Source organism: Lepisma saccharinum, chromosome 9, assembly GCF_977018435.1.
Source record: "Lepisma saccharinum chromosome 9, izLepSacc3.1, whole genome shotgun sequence".
NCBI lineage: Eukaryota > Metazoa > Arthropoda > Insecta > Zygentoma > Lepismatidae > Lepisma > Lepisma saccharinum.
In genome coordinates, this window is record NC_139237.1 from 54,141,939 (window position 1) to 54,162,902 (window position 20,964).

A 20,964-nucleotide genomic window follows, 5' to 3' on the forward strand; every position below is an offset into this window, starting at 1 on the left:
CCTTAACAGGGAGTCTATAGATATAGGCGGGAAGCCGGAGCGGAGCGAAGCGGAGCGGAGGCGGGGCCACGATAGCGGTTGGGGGCGGTAGGTCGATTACCCCAGGGGCGGAGCCCGGAACCGGCGGGAAATTCGGAAATCGAGGGTGTGGAAATAAGAACTTAATTTCGATTATTTTGCTATTTCCACGTGTGAGCGCCAAATTTTGACTGCAGATTCGTGATTAGGGGGTCAAAATTAGTGAGTATGCCGAATTTCAAACAAAATGGAGAAATTCCCTGTATTGTAAAATCGCTCCTAAATTTTTACCAAAATTCAAACTATGCTTGCCTAACCTTAACCATTGACGTTAGCCCCCAATGGTTCGTGAGGCTAATGAGGTATCAGCATAATTTCTAATCCGGCCACGAAATTAGGTATTTTTCAGTGACGGAGGTTGGAAACACTGCACACACACTCCAAATCGACAAAACACTGCCACAACGCACGATGAACCAGTACACTATCACCACATTGTGTGTTACATAACCACAAAAAGGAAAAACAGTGAGTACTCATAAATTTAAAAAACATACATTATTTTCGTTAGAAATTCATTATTACAGCTAAAGAAATGTTCTGCAATGTAGAATTGTATGTTAGCAATGTAAAAAAGTGTGAAAGAAATTATTTCTAGGTGTTTCCACTATACGTTAAGAGTCTAGTTTACGTCCTTTTCCTAAGGAATACGTGTCCTATATCGTTGGAAAGGTTATTGTATAAGGAATTCAACAAACTAAATCCCAAGGTGAGGAAAAGTTTCCTGGAGGAGAAAATCGAGAAAAACCGATGTTGTCTGGATATGCATGATTGAACGTACTGAGGACATTTTTGATATGAAGCACATATTTATGGGGTGAAATTAGATTAAAATTTCGGTAACCACCAAACGTCTCTAATTCTCTTATTTTCGTATTTTTCACATTGATACTTACATATTCTGCATTCGTAAGGATTCTTCTATTTCGCGTTTCTTTTTTGCAGGCAAATAATCTCAATTTTCGAAATATCGAGTATTTTTATTTTGTTCGCTTTTGCTTGCATTACACGCAATATGGCGGAGAAATCTTGACTAGCGTAGTCCATGATCAGTGGTTATGCAGTGTTGCACCCTTCTTCATAGAAAAATACCTACTTTCGTGTTACCGATTTTGTATTTTTTCCAGGTTAGAAAACTCCACAAGCCATGCACGGATAGACCCACGAACTATTCATAAATAGCCCCACGAACCATGCACGGCAAGGTTAGGTTAGGAAACATAGTTAAATTTGTTTTTCAAAATTAGAAATTTTTTTTCGGGTTCGAAAACCCCACGAACCATTCATAAATAGCCCCACGAACCATTCACAGATAGCCCCACGAACCATTCATAAATAACCCCATGAACCATTCATGAATAGCCCCACGAACCATCCATAAATAGCCCCACGAACCATTCATAAATAGCCTTAGAGATACTGGGTGAAAGGGGGGGGGGGTTATAACCCCCATCAACCTCACATTGAGCACGCCACTGATCCTGTGCACGTCATGTTGTCGCAAGTTCGTAATCAGAAATGATGAACAGTAACTCACATTTATTTACGTTCTAGAACTGTTACACAGTTACAAAACCGCGTATTTGGAAACACTGACCGGTTGTTACGTCATGAAACGCTCGCAAATATTTGGTTCACGTAGTAGACGGGAACTTTTCTAACGGTGGAAGCGGCCCCGGCACCCACCCAGCATCGAATAACATGGGTACCTGGGGGAAACCCTGGGGGGTAAAGGCGGTCAGGGGCGTGATGCTGATCACATCACCCCCACTCACGACCGGATCAAGAAAGTGTGGGGCATTAACCCCACACCCCCTATACGCCTTCATGGCATGGTGCTATGCTCAGGGGAAGACTTTACTTTTTACTTTACTTTTTAGTAGACGGACATCAAGGGAACAGCTTTCGTGCATCGGAGTGACATTAATGTCGAAAATTACATGATTTACCGGCAAAAAAATTTCAACGAGGTGAAAACAAACTTCCAAGACCTTCCTAAAGTATAAATAAAGCCATTCCGGTAAGTACTTTCTCCTGTAAAATTGAAGAAATACATTTTGGGGATACGAAAATTTTACCGAAATGAGTGCTAATGGAACCTAACCTAACCTCATAGGCATATCTCGTTCCCGTGAATGGTTAGTGACAGAAAGTGTAAAAACAAAAACTTACTTACCCTACGGATGCCGGCTGTCTGCTAGCATGGTTTTGTAAACGGGCAAGAAGGAATGCGCAAGAAGGAGTGGTCAAGAAGGACGTAAACTAGACTCTAGCCCACTATACGGAAGTAGTACCAAAAGCAACAGTGTAACTGATTGCGAAAGTCAATTGTTCATATGAACAAACATGGTTCCCATGATTGCAAAAATTGTGAAGCTTATTTTACAACTTCTAGACGTTACCTCCAGATGTTAACCTCAGATAATTCATTGGGAATACGTATTTCGTGAGAACTAGGATAGAAATTACAGAAGGGTCCGGTATTGTAAATTCTTACCGTCATTTTCTCTATTCTGATCCCTAACCATCAACCACATATATACACATAAATGCATGTAGTCACCTACCTGATCGAGATTTATTTGAGCTTTATTTGATCCTTTCACTATATTCAATCCTTTTTTGTCTTCCTTCGCTAGCTTCTCAAGTGAGGGAAGATTCATTGTTTTAAGTTCAATTTCCTTATTGACATTTGTATCGATTCTTCTCATTTCTAATCCCTTCTGTCTAACGTTAGTTCTTTTACCACCCTTACGCTTTACTCGTCCCGGTTTCTCACCGGACTCGACTGTTTTCTTGTTAAGCTTGCTTTCATTTGTATGCTTTCCTTTCAGGCTTTTCATCATGTTTGTTGTCAGGCGCAGTGAACTTTCATTCGTTCGCGACTTATTACCGGCTTTGGTATCATTGTTTTTACGGGGTGACCTCTTTACATCAGCTGTGAGTCTCCTGTTCCCTGCACCTTTCTTGCCTTTTCCTTTCTTTAATATAGATGGTAAAGCACGAGTTATTTCGACCGTACACAAGTCTTCGTCATCCCTAATATCTGTTATTTTAGGTGCCTTCAATGCATCGCTTATGGTTCTTCGAACACGAAACTTTTTTCCTTCCATAGTGTCTTCATTAAGCATAATACACGATCACTTTATACAACTAAATGTATTTTGAAACACAACTTATCTGAAAATCACTACGAAGGTAAATATAATTAGCTAATGAGAAGTAAACTTATGTTATACACAATCACACGTGCACCTGCGACAAAAGCATCCACGATCAACCATGCAGCAGCGTTGCCAGCATCGAGTTTTCTTCTTTTTCTTCTTCTTCTCTACCTTCAGTACCACAGCGCCTCCAGGATCGCTCAACATGGTAGCAAATGTTGACCTACTACGTCACACAGTTTTATGGCCTTTCCTGGATGCAGAGTTGAAAAGTAGCGACGTTCCAGCCGATGACAATCGAAAATCGCATTGCGTTGCCTTGTGGCGTCTGCAGCGAAAATGGCAGGACGTATTGGGCTGTTGAATACAGTGCCACTATTCACGGATTATGAATGGATGATGACATATATATCGGATGCTATTTTCCCAATGAACGTGTGTGGTTAATCTCGAAGTAAAGCATGAGTAGATCTAGCTCTGTGACTAGAGATACAATTGGGGGGAAATTTGATATTCCTGATTTGAGAACTTTGGTTAGCTACAACAGATTCTACAATTTTCTTTCTCCGACCAAAATAATACGTAATGGCCATGGAGGAGTGACATTGAGTGTAGAAAGGTTGTGGCCAATTTTATTTAAGGATATATAAGTATGTTTAAATTAAAGATTATTTTCGTATAGGAGCGCAAGTTCGACACAATACTCTGCTTTTTTGTGTGCGTGTGACCTTATTGGTTGTAAACCTTTGTTAAAATACTTATAACATACGCTACACTATAAGTGAAATAAAGATTAATTTCGAGAATGTGCTTTGAAATAAGATCATTATTCCTTAAATAGTTTCATACCATTGTTAATAGGGCCCCGTGGTGGGCATGAATGTTTGTGAGTGTCCTTTCATCAATTTCATCATATCATCACTCATTCCCATCTTTGCAAATTAACCAAAACTGGCACGAAAGCGAAGTAAAATAAAACAAATCAATCAATCTGCCATTGTTAATAGGACAATAATAAATATGATTTAAGAACAGTAATTTTGTTTTTTATCGTCGCTTTTCTGCCACTTTTGGCTAATCGCGAAGATGAGGACGAGTGATGATATGATGAAATTGATGAAAGGACACTCACAAAGAAAGCCCAGGCTGGGATTGAAACCTGTGACCCTGCCGTGGTAGCCACGGAGGGCGGCTTACGAACAGAAATGTTAAACAGTGAGTATAAGTTGCAAAATGTGTGCAAAATTGTATAACGATGTTGTGTCCATAAGAAATCACGTTGTTTTCACGCAATAATGTTTGATATAGTTTAAATTATGAATTACTGATTATGCTTTCGTAGCTGCAAAAGAAAATGTAAATTAAATCAATATAAATAAACAGGTACGAACTAGCGTTTATACATGAATATGCCACAATATGTTTAGTTGTCTTGGTGATTAACTTTGCATGATCATCGTTTAAGTCATTGTAATACCACCCTCCTTCCAATGGATTTTCAAATATCACACTTCCTAAACGATGCATTTTTTGAATCACGCTTCCTTAAAAAGTATATATTTCACATAGGAAATAGCCTCGATACTTGTTGCCAATTTTTCTTGCAAAAAGAAGCTGGACACGTACTCGACATTCACAAATAACATCCCGGAGTGATTAACACATCGCACTACGACGCCAGGGGTCCGATTCGAATCCCGGCCTGGGCATGCTGTTCCTTGTGAGTGTTCCTTCACCATATCATCACTCATCCTCATCTTCGCGATTAGCCAAAAGTGGCAAAAATGCAAAGTAAAATGAATTAAATCAATCAAATAACATCCATGTTTATACCCAGGGTTGGCAAAATTTGTGTTTTTTTTTAAAAAGAACAAAACAAACTGTTTTTTTTGTTTTAAACAGGAGTTTAAAAAAACATGTTTTAAACATGTTTTAAACACGTTTTAAACAAAAGAAAGTCAACCTTTTCCCAGTAAATTATAGTTAAAGTCGTTAAAGATAAAATACTCATTTTTATGAGTACAGTGGCGGCAAGGACAGTTTATTTCCCTTTGGAGATAAGGTTTACCATACTGCGGGGCAGAATTTTTTGGGTCGGGGCGGGAAATTCTTTAAATCCCGACATTCGGGACGGGGAAAATTCTCAATTTCACGACAAAGTCGGAACGGGATATGTTCGAAATTTCCCAACGCTCTTGAAATCTCGAATTCTACACGTAATTTCCATCTTTAGTGCTTGTTTTTGCACTTCTGGTACAAATACTAACAATTTCCGATAAGTTCCAGACATTTACAATCCAGAAAACATCGAGAATTGACGACTTTTTAAAATGACCATTCGCATTTCTCCGACTGCTTGGGATCCCGAAAAATCGGGAAGTCATTTTTTTTCCGATCCCGACTTTTCGAGATCCCGCACACCTCTACTGCAGGGACAAAAGTTGTGGGTAATAGCCCCCCTTTTTTCCGCCACTGCTGAAGTAGGTTAGGATTCATATTCATCTAAATTTCAAGAAACTAAATATTATAGAATTACTATCCTCGTCCTGGAAAAATCAGAGTGAAATATTTCTCTCTGCCTGAACAGTTTATATAGCAGAAAACAACCTGCAATGTGATAATAGATTCTCCAGATCAATTTATCTTTCCAAGTACAAAATTATGTTACCAAAAGTAAGCATCTGCGCTTCATTCAGTTATACAAACCAATGAATCGTATCCCAAGAGAAAAAAATTCACGTCATGATCAAAATCACGCATTGTGTATTCAGATATTAGTTTCCAGCTTCCACTAGTCTCAAATTTATAGGACGTTACGAAACAAAGAACTGAGAAGTTTCGAATTCTACAGTAAAGCACGGGTCTTTCTTGTCGCGCAACAGTTTTGCTACCTTGTGCATACATAGCTAGCCTGCCTAACCTAGGGTTACCAGACTTCCGGTTTTTCCCGGACATATCCTACATTGTAGCCTTATGTCCGGTGTCCGGGAGGAATTTGAAAAATATCATAAATGTCCTACATTTTGAGCATCATATAATATTAATTAAATTAGGGAAATACATAACAAAAAAAAAACATGCAAGTTACAAGTCTATGGACTGCGCTTCCAAACTCATTAGTGAAATTTATTTTGATTCAGTCATTGCCCAAAAAGAAAATAAAAGTTTGTCCTGCTAGAAAACAAACGATAAAATGGAAGCAATTAATGAACAAAGTTTTCGGACCACTTTTTGATGATGTTACTATTCAATGCCTAAGCGGAATTTCTTGTCTTTGGGTATATACTGATGAAATAAGGTGCTTCCCATTCTTATTCAATATTTTGATTGTAAAGCAGGGGTATAGAGAACAAAGTTATTCAGGGTGCCTGCCAGTCAAGAGAGTAATGGAAGTCAAGAAAAAGTAAAGAAATCAATAAAACGGCAATAAATTATTCTTGTGGTGAAGAATTTTATCACAATGACTGATTTAGTTTATTTTACTTCACTTTTTCTACCCCTTTGGTTAATCGCGAAGATGAGGATGAACGGTGTTAAGATAAGATGGATGAAGGGACAGTCACAAACATATAGGGACAACAGACACAAACCCCACATAAGATTATACCCGGTGGAGAATCATAATGGTTCGGATCCCACTTGAAACTGTAGGTCCAGTCCCGATTAGCCTTACTGTGCACAAAGTGGACTTAAAACACCAACTCGATCAATCAATCCAGATGCCAAAGCATCGCTAGTCTGCCAAAAACAGTCCAGGATGCATTTATAGATAAAGCAGATCTAATTCTCTTCTTAAATAGTTACAGCTTCAGTTTTCATCTAGGGGGTTTCATTAAATCAATATTTATTTTCTTAATTACGAATTTCCAACTTTACCTAAGTAGGGGTCGAATAAATAAATGTTAAGAAAAACGGGAAAAGTCTAGAAAAGTCCAGAAAATGTCAAGAATTCTGGATGTGTTATTTTGGTAGACACCCTGTTATTGAACTAAAAACTATCCAAGATGAAACTTTTGGAACCATTTCAAATTACGGTAATTGGATGAATATTTTTTGCCATTACAGGTCATAGTGCAAATGTTGAGAGTGTGCTTTCATTACCATCAGCACAACAGACTCACAAGAGAAATGCTTTCTTTCATAAAGTCTGTAAAATGTTTGGTACTGGTCTCTATAATTTCAAGAGTTTGACTGTCCACTCTAACCTAAATATATTTTGACCATGATTTTGACTAAACCTGAAATTTTGAGAAAAATTGGCTCCTCTGAGAAGTATTATTTAAATCTTGTAGTAAGAGGTGCATTGTTTAGTATGATTGCAAGTTTTGAAAATTTGCTTTTAAGAATTCATTTTTTAAAACTGAAGTGTCATTTTTCAATTATTTTCTAACATGTTCTATAGATATATGTATTATTTATTGAAAATATTTTGTGTCACATTTTGGGACAGCATGTCCTACATTTCCCTTATAGCGATCTCCTGCGACGTCAGAACGTAAGGTTGCTCAAGTGTTGTGCGATAAGTGAAACCCGTAAAGCACGGTTTAATTGACACAGATTCAATGAAAATACAGGGTTGCCAAACAAAAAAATTAACACAGACTATGAAATATCAAGTACCAAAATGTGTTTTAAACACTTCTGAATAAAACATGTTTAAAACACATTGTTTTAAACGTTTAAAACAATTGTAAAAAAACAAAGCCCTGTGTTTTAAACGTTTAAAACAAAGTGTTTTAAACACTTTTGTTTTAAACATGCCAACCCTGTTTATACCGGAACTCGAATCCTGAACTTAGGTAGCGATATAAAAGGTGCTCTCGACTTCAAGCTGGACACGTGTTTGCAAGAGCATGCTCACCCGTTTTGCCAAAGAAACTTAATGTTCATTACTTGGTTCATTACTTTTTTTTAACTGCGTTATTCGGTTGGAATTTTTTTAAAATATACCTCAGGTGAAGCCTGTGCATAATTATCCGTTGACAGATGACTCATTCTCCGAGAATATAGTGGCGAAATAGTTATTACTATTTAAATCTATCGATGCGCGACCTAGAGGTGCACTTGGGCTACATAATCAAACTTGCAAGTATATACTTTTCACTCCACGCATCTTGTTCCGCCGCGCCATGTTACAAAGCAGACTACCACCATAGAGGAGTTATGCTACCTCTATGCTACCACAGACTTGCAGACGACAGTTGACCGCAGGCAGCGAGAGAATTTTATGTTGAGTGAAGCCGCGGTCGCTCCTTCTCAACAACCAGGTAGCAAGCGCCTCCAGGGTTCTTGCTACTCAACAATGTTGGGTTGCTGAGTGATCCTGGAGGCGTCCATTGTTACCAAAGATTGATTACTTCTTCTTTGTTCACTCGATTCATCGTTTTGGACTCGAGGGACAGACATGCATAACTGCGCATCAATGATGTAGATATTTATTGCTGCGCATGCACAATCTGTGGGCGCCAGTCTGTGCGCAAGCGCTTTTTATACGGATGCGTGAACACAACCGTGTTTTTTTTTTTGCACCAACTGTATTATACAATGTGTGAAATAAATGCATCGTAAAAGCAGAATATAATATACGTACTAGACATATTTGGAAACGAAGTAAAATTTTTGCTAATGACGGTGGATTCCTCGAGTAAGATGACGACGAAAGTATCGAGGATATTATCGTAAGTTACGTAATACAATATATATGTTTTAAAACTATTGTATGTAATAAAGCTACCGATCGCCGATCACAGTGGGTTCACAATTCTCTTCAAATCTTAAAGTACCTCACTTAAAAATTGTTTGCAAATGGAATGAAAAACTCCATTTTCTGTGGGGAAACTGTTCCGAATGTTTAATGACTTTCTCAAGTTCTATGGGAGTATTGGGAAGTATTTTAGGATGCTCAAAACAATTGTGAATTGAAGGTTGAAGCTTGGCGAAAATGACTAGCACAGTTCAATGCTTAAGCAGTATGGTCCCAACACCTCTCACTCGTTTCTTTCGTCATTTTTAACATTCGTACTTACCTATTCTGGGTACCAGTGCGATTTCCACCGAACACCTCTCACTCGTTTATTTCGTCGTTTCTAACATTCGAACTTACCTATTCTGGGCAAGAATGTAGTTTATGTCCTTTTCCTTAGGAATCCGTGTCATATCTCGTTGGAAAAGTTATTTTATAAGGAATTCAACAAAGTAAATCCCAAGGCGAGGAAAAATTTCCTGGAGGAGAAAATCGAGAAAAACCGATGTTGTCCGGATATGCGTGATTGAACGTACTGAGGACATTTTTCGATGATGAAGCACATATTTAAGGGTGAAATGAGTGCTAATGGAACCTAACCTCGTAGGCATACCTCGTTCCCGTGAATGGTTAGTGACAGAAAGTGTAAAAAGAAAAACTTACTCACCCTACGGATGCCGGAGTGCCGGCTGTCTGCTAGCACGGTTTTGTAAACGGGCAACAGAGACGTAAATGGGCAAGAAGGACGTAAACTAGAATCTAGCCCTATTCTGCATTGTGAAATATTCGGTAAAATTTTCGTTTCCGAAAAACGTATTTCTTCAATTTTACAGGAGAAAGTACTTACCGAAATGAGTTTATTTATACTTTAGGAAGGTCTTGGAAGTGTGTTTTCCCGTCACTTAAATTTTTGGTAACATTATGGTGTGAGGGAAACGGATTCCTTCAAATTTACAGGGGAAAGTACTTACGGAAATCATTTTCTTTAGCGTTGTGGAAGTTCCTGAATGTAGATTTGATCCATTTTAATGTGAATGCATGTTGTTTTCTGCGAAAATCTCTGTCCGACATGCTGTTTCTGCTCCCGCCATTTGCTTTCTGCACAAGAGTGCAATGTTCCGTGTGTTAAGATGATGCAACCCCGTAGCCAGTGTTTCAGCTTCGCCGTGTTTTGACTAGAACATGACGTGTCGAGTATTTTTTTTTTAACTATGCTTGCCTAACCTAACCTAACCTTACGGAAAATGGTTTTTGGGGCTAACGTGAATGGTTTTTGGGGCTAATGTCGATGGTTTGTGGGGCTAACGTCAATGGTTTGTGGGGCTAACGTCAATGGTGTGTGAGGCTAACGTCAATGGTTTGTGACGTATTAGCATAATTTCAAATCCGGGCACGAAAGTAGATATTTTCCGGTGAACGAGGTTGCAACACTGCATAAATCGACAAAACAATCTCAGAACGCCCCCTAAACCAATACGCTATCATGGCCATAATGTGTTACAGATTCGAAACAACAAGTAACAGTAAGTACTCGTAAATCTAAGAAATAGACATTGATATGCATTATTTCACTTTAGGAAATGTTCCACTTTCGAAAATAACACGTTAGCAATGTAAAGAAGTCCGAAATATGTGATTCGTAGGCGTTTCCCTTATACGATAGTAGTACCAAATTTTTTTGCCGGTAAATCATGTAATTTTCTACATTAATTTCACTCCGATGTACGAAAGCTGTTCCCTTGATGCCTGGCTACTACTTGAACCAAATTTTTTTGTGCGTTTAATGACGTAACAACCGGTCAGTGTATCCAAATACGCGGTTTTGTAACTGTGTAACAGTTGTAGAACGTATATAAACGTGCATTACTGTTTCATCATTTCTGATTACGAACTTGCGACAACATGACATTCACAGGATGCATGGTGAAATTGCACCGCGTTGAAGATCCACTAGAATTTGTAATTCACCATGGAATTGTGAAGGAATTGGAATGTCCCATAAAAGGATCTTCAATTTTTCTAATTTTAAAAAAACAATTTGAACTATGTTTGCCTAACCTAACAGTACCTAACCTAAGTTTGCCATGCATAGTTCGTGAGGCTATTTATGAATGGTTTGTGGGGCTATTTATGAATGAATCGTGGCACTATCTGTGCATGGTTCGTGGGGTTTTCGAACCCGAAAAAAATATTTTTCTAATTTAAAAAACAAATTTAACTATGTTTGCCTAATCTAACAGAACCTAACCTAACCTTGCCATGCATGGTTTGTGAGGCTATTTATGAATGGTTCGTGGTGCTATTCATGCATGGTTCGTGGGGTTTTCGAACCAGAAATATATATTTTTTTAATATCAAAAAAAACAATTTTACTATATTTGCCTAACCTAACAGAACCTAACCTAACCTAACTTTGCCGTGCATGGTTTGTGAGGCTATCTGTTCATGGTTCGTGCGTTTTTCGAACCTGGAAAGAAATACAAAATCAGTAACACGAAAGTAGGTATTTTTCTATGAAGAAGGTTGCAACACTGCATAACCACTGATCATGGACAACACTAGTCAAGATTTCTCCGCCATATCCCGTGTAACGCAAGCGAAAGCGAACAAAAAAAAAAAAATACTCTATATGTCTAAAATTAAGATGATTTCCGTGGAAAAAAACGAAATGCCACCTTCAAGAATCCTTAGGAATGCAGAATACATAAGTATCAATGTGAAAAGTAAGGGAATTAGAGACTTTTGTTGGTTACTGAAATTTTACCAAAGATTTTTTAAGGTGGCCTTTTTTCTTTTTTCCCACGAAAATAATTCCAATTTTTCACATTAACAGTAATTGTTGTTCTTAGTTTTTTGCTTCCGTAACACACAATATGGCGGGTACAGCTTGAGTCGCGTCGTGCATTATGTGGGTATGCAGTGTTTCCAACCTTCGTAACCAAAAAATACCTGAATACCCCCACAAAGCATTGACACATAGCACCAAAAATTATTCACACATAGCCCCAAAAACCATTGATGGAACGACTTAAGATGACCGGACCCCTTTCCGGTTTTCCTCATATTTGGCATACTCACTAATTGAGGCCTCCTAATCTGGGTAACACTTTTGTATAGCGGAAATGGATTTTTTACTTTTTACATAAGAAAGTACTTACGCGAATCATTTTCTTTAGGGTTGTTGAAGTTTGGGAATGTAGTTTTGATCCATTTTAATGCAAAATCATGTGTATTTATCTGCAAAAATATCTCTCCGACGCATTATTGCCGCTGCCGCCATTTGCTTTCTGCACTTGAGCACAATGTTCCATGCGTTACATGACATAACCCCCAGTAAGTGTTTTAAACCTCACTGTCTTTTGACTATAACATTACGTGTAGAGTATTTTTAATTTTTGTTTAAAAAAAATTAAACCATGCTTGCCTAACCTAACCTTACAGGAAATGGTTTGTAGGGCTAACGTCAATGGTTTGTGAGGTATTAGCATAATTTCAAATCCGAGCACGAAAGTAGGTATTTTTCTGTGAACAAGGTTGCAACACTGCATAAATTGACAAAAAACACTCACAACATGCGATAAACCATGAACCAGTACCTATCGCCATAGTGTTTGTTACAGAATCGAAATAACTAAGAACAGTAAGTACTTGTAAATGTAAGAAATAGACATTATTTTCATTAGAAATTCATTATTACACATAAAGAAATGTTCAGCAATGCAGAATAGTACGTTAAAAAGTGTGAAATAAATGATTTCTAGGTGTTTCACCTATACGAAAGTAGTACCATCCCTATTCTGTATTACGAAAGATTCTTCAAGGTGGTATTTTTCTTTTTTCACGAAAATAATTTCACTTTGTGTCATGAGGAGTAATTATTGTTGTTCCTTATTCAGCTTCCGTAAGACACAATATAGCGAGACAGCTTGACTAGCGTGGTACATCATCATTGGGTATGTAGTGTTTCCAATCTTGCCAACCGAAAAATTCCCATGAACCATTCACGGATAGCCCCAATTCATGAATAGCCACACGAACCATTCACGGATAGCTCCAATTCATGAATAGCCCCACGAACCATGCACGGATAGCCCCAATTCATGAGTAGCCCCAGAAACCAAAAAATCCCCACGAATCATGCAAACTTAGCCCCACAAACCATTCACGGATATCCCCACGAACCATGCACGGATACCCCCACAAACCATGCATGGCAAGGTTGGGTTTGGTTTGGTTACGTTAGGCAAACATAGTAAAAATTGCATCTTAAAAAAATGGTCTGGTTGAAAACATGACAGGTAGTTATTTCATCAAACATTCACAACATTTGGTTCATGTAGTGCAAGGAAATGAAAGGAACAACAATTGTGCGTCGGAGAGATGTTTCTGTTAAAAAATACATGATTTCCCGGTGAAAGAGATTCCATGATGAAAGAAAATACCTCCACGAACTTCTAAACAGAAACTCATTTCCGTAAGTAGTTTCTTGTGTAAAAATGAAGAATTCCGTTGGGACCGTATCAAATTTTTACCGAAATGATTGTCGAATTTAATGATATACGATTTGACGTCAGCGGCACAGAACATGATGGGAAATCTGGCCAAAACCTCATGTTCCAGCACTCAGTCCGGCAATCCATAGCAAGCGTGAAGCTAAGCAAATGTTACGTGCATGAATATGACCCGATGTTTAACATTTTTAATTGTATTATTGTATATTTTCAAATGAAGCTTCCTTTTGGTAAATTTATGCATTGTTTATGTGTGTGTATTGTGTGTGTGACATTGTTTATGTATTAATTATGAGAGAACACCATACCTTCATACAGTTTCTTCAGTGGTTAAGATGGCGTGATTTCTCCAATGTGGGGTGAAATATGAATCATATTTGAAGGGCAAGTACTGTGTTAAGGGTAGTGTTATATGAGTTTTGTGTTGCTCTTTACATCCACATGCTTTGCATCGCGTGTGGTTGCTGTACCGTCTCTAATAATGTTCACAGAAAATTTGAAATACTGCTTATCAGTCAGCAGATGTGTTGGCACTATGCATATATTTGTATACACTTTTCAGCATATCTTATATGCCTGTCTCAATACACATAAGAAAAGTGACAGTGATATGTTACAGCCTTTAAAAACACAGTACACAATTTTGTTCTTTGGAACATTTCTCTAAATTATCATTTTTACAAGACAAAGTTTGTTTTTAATTCCCTTTTGGCAAGAATTTACAATACTGGACCCTTCTGTAATTTCTATGCTACTGCTTATACTCACGAAATAGTTAATAGTCACTATGGTTTATCTGAGGTTAACATGTTCGGGTGAGGTGTAGAAATTGTTTATTAATGTGTAGAATAAACTTTTATATTCTCCCAATGATTCTCTGTTTACATGTATGGCAGGGCGCGAAATTTCCGGTCGCCAGGTCGCCATTGGCGACCAAAACTTTGGGGCTGGCGACTAAAATTTTGTTGTTTCAAATGTGTGTCAAACATGCCCGAACATCTCATTCCAACGTTCGTACATGGTTTTGGAAAGCGAGCCGATTGAAAACCCCGTGTCCACTCAACGCCGACCCCATCTCACAAATTTATTTAATGTAGCATACTATGTAGCTAAACATGAGAAGCCATTTAAAGACTTTGCAGATCTGCTGTGTTTGGGAGGAAAATTAAGTGTGAGTGTTCTACCTAAGTATGGCAATAAAAAGCAATGCAGAGAATTTATTCATTTCATAGCTGAAACTTTGAAGTTAGATCTAGTGGAGAAAATAAAGAAAAGTACGTACATCAGCCTTCTGATTGATGGATCCACAGATAGATAGTCAGTCGAGCATGCAAATGTGTATGTTCGATACGTGGATGCAATTGATGGTCACATCAAAGAGGACATTTTAGGAGTAATAGAGCTCCCAAACGCTACTTCTGCTGGTCACTTCACAGCCATAACTGATTATTTAGTATTTAGATTGGGCAATAGGTTCAAATAAATACAGAAACAAGTATTACATTGTAGGCTTGGGTACTGATGGTCCAGCAAATATGGTCGGGCACAAATCAGGATTGGGTGTGCAAATGAAAGATATTTGTAATAAAATTATAAATTTTCACTGCCTTGCACACCGTTTGCAGTTAGCTGTGTTGGAGTTAAATATCTTAAGAGCATTTGATTCCGTGATTAGGAATATTTTTCAGTTTTATCATGGCTCTGCTAAAGACTTCACCTCTTGAGAGAAACAGCAGAAGTTATAGGAGAAGAAATTCTAAAACTGAGTGATATCCACACTATTAGGTGGTTAGCCAGCAAAGAAAGTGCTGTAAGAGATCTCTTGCAATCATGAGGCTGTTGTGACCCATGGAAAAGACAATGAAAGTACTAAACCTAAGGGTTTGCTGAAAAGTTTGAAGCAATTTAAATTTGTTAAGTTTGTTTGTTTTGGATTTTTAGAGGAAACTGAACCCTTTAAGCGTGGCACTACAAAATAAGAGTCTTTTGATTTCATCTCTGAAAATAAGAATTGAACACTGTATTTCAGTTTTGGCTGACCTGGAATCTAATGTTGGACCAAGCGAACAAGATTTCTTGGACCATGTATTCATTTCAGGAAAGATCAGGGATGTGCAGCTCACAAACATTCAAAATAGAGAGCAAGAGTTTCAGACTGTTAGAGGAAACTTAATTAACAATGAGAAGGTGTACATCACAGAAAGATTGCAATCTATATCAACAGATGTGATTGCATCTTTGCATGTTTTCGACACCTTGGGTTGGCCTCCCAAAGAAAATATTCTTCAGTTTGGGATAGAAGACATAAAGAAGCTCTACATGTACTTGAACCCGAGTCTTTATAATGAGAAAATGGATGTTCTCTTAGCAGAGTGGACATAATACAAACTTTTGTTTCCTTCTCTGACTTTGAATCAGATGCTGGAGAAGATTCACAGTGAAGAGTGTTCAGCAAGATTCCCCAATTTGCTCCAGATTTTGACATTTTGTGCTGTTTACCAGTGAGCACAGCTTCATGTGTGAGAGGTTTCAGCTGTTACAACAGACTCAAGACTATTTACAGGAACTCTCTAAAGACTGAGACACTGGATGATTTGATCAGAGTTTCCGTAAATGAACCACCCTGTCAGTGTTTGACCCAGCAGTTGCGATTGTTAAGTGGTACTTCAGTGCAGAACGACAGCGCTACATAAACATTAATTCCTAAGGTATGTTCTTTTTAATAATTGCTCATATTTTTATTATTTCTCAATAAAAAATAGTGGCGACCAAATATTTTAGTCCGGCGACTGACTTCAAACTAGAAATTTCATGCCCTGATGTATGGGAACCATATTTGTTGATATGAACAATTGACGTTTGCAATTAGTTACGCTCTCTACAGCATTGCCACACTGTTCATTTCATACTAGGAGAGCATGGATCGTGTAAGAATGGCGGAAGAGAACAGTAAAAAAGTTGTTGATTACAGGAAAGTTTGGCAACAATGCATCGATCGTAAAATTGCAGGATACGAAAATGGCGTCTTCGATGAAGAACGTTTGCTGTTAAAGTGCTACGAAAATAAATTTTTTTATCGGTTCGTTATCACAATCACGGATAGCCCCACTGACCATTCTCGGTAAGGTTATTTAAACATATTTAAGAATTGGGGTCATAAAACCATGCACAGGTAGCCCCATAAACCATTGACGGATAGCCCCACGAACCATTCACTGTAAGGTTAGGTTATGTTAGGTTAGGCAAGCATAGTAAAAATTTGGGGTCGTAGTAATGTCAGGAATGTATATTTTGTTTTTTAAGTATTAGAAACACAAAATCTTCTGGTAAATAATGAGCAATCGTGCATATCTGTTCTGAATCAATTTTGCTTATTTTGCAATTTCTACACATGACCCCCAAATTTTAACTTCAAATTCATTATTAGGAGGCCTCAATTAGTGAGTATGTGAAATATTACAAAAATCGGGGAGGGGTCCGGTATTGTAAATTCGCTCCTCACTTTTTATAAAAATATTTAATTGAAGTAGGCCTATTGATTACTTGCAGAAGCTTGTGTGTGTTTTCATTTGTTTTGTCCAACATTAATACTATATGAAGTTGTGTGTTATTGATTGTGATTTGAAATGCTTCAGGCAATGCAAAGAAACGTGAGTAAATCTGTACATTGCTTGTAAGAAATATAAGTGATTATAAAAGTTTGTCTTACTTTGAAAATCAGGTGTTTTTTCTTTACACAGCTAGCCCTGATGAGTTACAATGAGTCTCATGTTCCCGACACAAGGAGCAGCAGACTAACTTTGTGACTGGTGTCCAACTGGGGAATGTTGCATAGTTATTTGGGTGCACAATTGTGGGAGCTCGAGTGCAAAATTATTTTGGCAAATCAAACATAATGCCTGATTTAGTGAAAGTGTTTGTCCACATAATTCACGAAGGTGATAGTGAAGTGAAGGTATTTACTGAAAAACCATAGATGGTGTATCAGAATGAAGAAAGACACGATGGGAATGAACCTGCAAAGCAGAGGAAGGGTAACAATGTCCACCGAATCCAAGTTTGGATGCTGTGAGAATCTTGGCGATGACAGAAATTTTTTCCAGTGTTGCCAATGTTTGCAGAGTTTTCATTGTAGTTGTGAAGAGCAGGAAGTAATCTCGGCATCAAATATAGTGATGAGATGCACATCATGTTTATCAGCACCAGAACCAGAATCGAGTCTTCCTACCCAGTCCTTGTCAGATCATTGATTACTTGATTGGCTAAAGAAAGATAAAGCAGAAGGAAGACAGAAAGAAAAGGAGGATAAGATACAGAGTAAGATAGAGAGAGCTCGAAGAAAAGAGGAAGAGGAGGAAAACAGAAAAGAAGAATTATGTATTTTCCGTTCTTTGATTGAAAACCAGGAAGAATGGAGACTACAGGAAGATATATAACTAAGGTCAGAGTTACAGGCTCTATTCTCTCAGCACAAACTTGAACATGTAGAGAGTATCCAAGGAGAAATAGAAAAGCTTAGTATTAAAATCACTGAAAAGGTAAAGGACATTGTCCAAGAGTAGCTAGAGTTCTTAACAGTTCAGCAAGGACGGATAGAGAAGGAACAGGAACAATTAAAGAGGAATATGGAAACCTGTCTTGAACTTGTCCAGTCTGGAAGATAATCTGAATCTGACCCTCCAGAGTGAGTTCAAGAATTAAAGATTTCTGTGGAATCTATTAATGGAGCAGTGAAAACCTTAGGTGAACAAACTGAACTCATGGAAAATATGGTGCAAGAACAGAAAGTCGAAATAAAGGCAGTAGGAGAAAAGGTTAATTTTCTCCATGAGAAGGTTAAAAAGATGGAAGTATCTCTTCGCCAAGAAATTCAGGAACAGATAGGCACAATTATGAATGAGCTGCAGGAAAAGATCCATCATTTACAGATTTGACCAGAAACCTCTTTCAGAATTTTACCTGATTCAATTGAGTGGGGAGGAGAACTGAACCCAGAGACCTATGAACCTCCTATGGTACTTCCAAACCCCTTCTTCCCAGGTAAGACCACAACTGCTGATAGATGCAAGAGACCTAGGGAAATGGATAGTAATGACGTTTTTTTTCTCCTCGATGCAGAAAAGAGTTTAAGATGCCCAGAATGGCTGATATCGCAAACATTCCAAAGTTCAAAGGCGATATCAAAGCCCAATGAGCGGAAAGATATCTGCTTGAGTTAAATGTAAGTTTTGACCTAATGCAAGTGCCTGAGCACTATAGATTGGAATTGTTACCTAGGGTTTTCACCTGCAAGGCTGAGCATTGGTTAGCTGGTAATATGGACAGCTTTGTAAATTATGCTGATTTTTTGCACCCACTTTAAGGAGGAATTTGCCTCTGAAAAGGTGAAACAAGGACAAGTAGCGCGGCTGTGAGGAACCGGAGGTACGTCAGTGTTTCGCCTGGAGTATCTATGCATCGTACAGAAACCTAGCTGACGATTTTAATGAGAATGAAGCTCTCAATTTAATCATTCGACAGTTACCGTATCGCATTCGGAACCTCTGTCTAGCACACGCTCCGCGAAATGTGGAGGAGTTGACACATTTTTTAAAGGACTTCGATATTTATGTTGACCCTGCTGCCTGGAAGAATAACAAGACCCCAGAAATAAAAAGGCTGCAGGCAATATAAGTTTTAAGATTCGGAATATCCAGACGAATTCAGAAGGTCGAGGAAGAAATTACTCACGTCCTCTGGGATTATATAGGAGTAGGCAGGAGAAGTTTCAACCAAGATCAAAACCAAAGACAGAGGAATTTCTACAGGACTTGTCCAGAACAAGGACAAAGTTCTCCAGACATATGGCGTTATCAAGAAAAACTTAGACCTAGACCGCCAAGATGGTACTCTCCACAACGTAGAGGCGACAATTGTGGTTCTCTCTCACCAAGACATGATGTTCCGTCAGAGGAGGAAGAAGGAGTGGAGACTACTAGAAAGTTTCTACACAACCAGCAATCCCAATCGTGTCAAACAAACTTTGGCCTATTCTAAGTGCCTCTTTGTTTAGGCAAGTGAACTCGAAGGAACGTAAAATACAAGAATTAGAATTGAATTTTCTCCTGACTGAAAAGTCGTTTTCATGAATTCAAATGCAAAATTTTCCAAATAGAAAAATTATTAGGTTTTCCTGGAAGCCATAAGAAGAGAGTGATAGGTAGTAGACATTGTTACGTACCCGCACATGTAAACCATATGGCCAATGATTGAAATAAGGAATCATATATGGCAGCACACGGAAGAAATATTAGGATCGCAGATTATAGTAACAATGCGCACGCGAATAGAATGAAAGTGTTGGGTGAACTGAAATTAATTGTGCTTACATAAATTTATGAACTGAGATAAACAATGGAGATGGATAAAGGCAAGATAAAGAAATAATCGACACGTGCAGCATATGTGATTGTATGTAAAGATTAATGAAGTTAAAAAGCGATTACAATTTTATATCTTTCTACCGTCTTAGTGGGAAGGAGTTTTCCCACTAGACCTTTTTGGATGTTTCCCCTGGTGTGGCGCCAACTAAGTGGCGGCCCCCCAAGCACTTCCGTTGCGGCGCATCTATTTCTGACCCGGATCGAGATCGATCGTGGGACAGGCGGTGCCCTTCGATTAACCCCTTTTTTCTGCTTATATTAGGCTATTGCGCAACAAAATATTGATTCATTATTGTTGTATCTTTGACAAAAAGAAGGAAATATAGTAGGGAAGATACGGAAATCAGTCCAATGAAGAAATTTGGATATAGGTGCCTTGGTAAATAAGAGATATATTTACTAGAAGAATAAATATATGAAAGGAACATGATCTCATCGATAGAAGAAGTAGTATATTAAATAGAAGAAGAAGTTGATAGAAGAATAAGTATATAAAAGAAGAAGTCTACTAACGAATAGAAGAATATGTATATTGATTAGTAGAAGAAGAAGACTATCAATTAGTATAAGAAGAAGTCTATTAACCAATAGAAATTTTTATATATCAACTAATAGAAAAAGAAGTCTAGTAATTAATGTGAGACTAAATATATTGAAGAAGTATAAGAAGAATTCTATTAATTAATAGAAGAAGAAGCCTATTGACGAAGTAGTTGAGAATAAGTATATTGATCAATAGAAGAAGTAGTTTATAGAAGAATAAGTATATTGATTAATAGAAGAAGAAGTCTACTAACAAATGGAAGAAGAAGTCTATTAACCAATCGATAGAAGAAGAAGTCTATTAACCAATTGATAGAGGAAGAAGCCTCTTAACCAATAGATGAATCAGCGGATTAATTGATAGAAGAAGAGGAAGTATTTCACGTATTCAGAAAGAAGAAGAAGAAGCCTTTCAGGAGATGAAATATGTTTAATAGAGATATATTTGACCAAGAAACAAAGATACAGCTTTAAATACAATCCTGTATATAAATTTAATGTAA

At 37.8% G+C, this 20,964-nt stretch overlaps 2 protein-coding genes across 2 annotated transcripts in view; one reads left to right on the plus strand and one right to left on the minus strand.

Moving 5' to 3' along the window:
* Positions 1-3,398, minus strand: part of LOC145992058 (uncharacterized) — a 37,466-nt gene extending 34,068 nt beyond the window's left edge. Inside the window, exon 1 of the mRNA XM_083128218.1 lies at positions 2,646-3,398. Coding sequence (XP_082984344.1) covers positions 2,646-3,209 — 564 coding nt within the window. The 5' untranslated portion in view covers positions 3,210-3,398. The remainder of the gene's footprint in view (positions 1-2,645) is intronic.
* Positions 3,399-8,672: 5,274 nt separating this feature from the next.
* Positions 8,673-20,964, plus strand: part of Tsen54 (tRNA splicing endonuclease subunit 54) — a 45,693-nt gene continuing 33,401 nt past the window's right edge. Inside the window, exon 1 of the mRNA XM_083128219.1 lies at positions 8,673-8,920. Within this exon, the coding sequence (XP_082984345.1) occupies positions 8,868-8,920 (53 nt within the window). The 5' untranslated portion in view covers positions 8,673-8,867. The remainder of the gene's footprint in view (positions 8,921-20,964) is intronic.